The sequence below is a fragment of the Carlito syrichta genome, unplaced genomic scaffold (assembly GCF_000164805.1).
Source record: "Carlito syrichta isolate Samal-C Ts95f unplaced genomic scaffold, Tarsius_syrichta-2.0.1 Scaffold302083, whole genome shotgun sequence".
Lineage (NCBI taxonomy): Eukaryota > Metazoa > Chordata > Mammalia > Primates > Tarsiidae > Carlito > Carlito syrichta.
Window position 1 is genome coordinate 72,281 of NW_007246179.1, and position 1,245 is coordinate 73,525.

General features: G+C 53.3%; 1 protein-coding gene across 1 annotated transcript in view; it reads right to left on the bottom strand.

Annotated features, from left to right (window-relative positions):
• Positions 1 to 248: 248 nt before the first annotated feature.
• PVR (poliovirus receptor) overlaps positions 249 to 1,245 on the bottom strand; it is a 17,677-nt gene continuing 16,680 nt past the window's right edge. The window contains exon 7 of the mRNA XM_008056033.2: positions 249 to 1,133. Within this exon, the coding sequence (XP_008054224.1) occupies positions 1,062 to 1,133 (72 nt within the window). The 3' untranslated portion in view covers positions 249 to 1,061. The remainder of the gene's footprint in view (positions 1,134 to 1,245) is intronic.

Sequence of the window (1,245 nt, forward strand, 5' to 3'; positions counted from 1 at the left end):
TGCAGCTGACAACGTTCCCCAAGTTCACTTCTTGCTTCTTGGACAGCCCTGGGCAGCTGCCTGGGGTCTGAGTTCCAGCCTCGGGCTCTCTCCTGGTGGCCAGTGTCAGTGTTTTGTTTTGTTTTGTCCAGCCTATTGCCCAGGCATGATCATGGCTACTGCAGCCTCAACCTCCTGGGCTCAGGTGATCCTCCCACCGCCTCAGCTTCCCAAGTAGCCGGAACTGCAAGTGTACACCACCATGCCCAGCTAATTTTTTGATTTTTTTTGTAGAGACAAGTTCTTGCTATTGCCCAGGCTGGTGGCTGTTTCTTGTAATCACAGAGATGTGACAGATACAGAGATTTGGAGGCTCAAACCCAGAGGCCAAGTTCCTCATGAAATTTTCTGGCCGTCCACCCGCTTCTGCATGGCAGTCAAGGCTTTGACTTTGCCCAGAGGGAAACCTGGTTCCTTTCCCCCAGCCGTGTCTATAGTCAATCCCCTGGTAAAAACCCTGGACACTGAGATCTCGAGTGAGCTGCCCTGGTGGGCGATACACTGCGTGGTCACATGTTGTTGCTGGGAGAATGAAGTGCTGTCTGCACAACTCCGTGGGGACGGGACAACTGGAAGCTGGTGCCTGGTCTCTCCTGAACCCCACCCCATGTCTCTTCCCTTGGATGGTCTTAATCTTTCACTGTAATTAATCGTAACCGAGACTCTAACAGCTTTCCTGAGTTATGAGTCCTTCCAGTGCACGATGGACCCTGAGGCTGGTCCTGGAGACGTGCACCTGCCCACCCCGTTGCAAAGTTTGGCATGGGGGAGGGATGCCAGTCTCTCTGGATGGGGTCTTCGTGCCCATCGGGGCCCTGAGATTCCAAGTCCTGCCTCCTCTACTGCATGAGAGTGACCCTTCCCTTAGTGGTGTCTGCACTCGCCGGCCAGGGACGGTGGGTGTGCTCTTTGAGGATTTTGTCATCATATTCACGGGGTTATTAAATACAAATAAATATTCATTTGGCCAGGGAGGCCTGTGTCCTTGCCACCTCCAGTCTCGCCACTCGGTCCTGGTGCTGTCACCTTGTATACTTGGCCTGAGGCTCCTGAGAAGTGTTGTCCTGGGTGTTCACCGTGGAATAGGAGACACACTAGAAAGAGGTATTCACATGTTAGTCTTGGCTATTTTTTTTAAGAGTTGGAGTCTCAGCTGGGCTCGGTGGCTCAGCCTGTCATCCCGCGCCTTTGGGAGGCTGAGGTGAG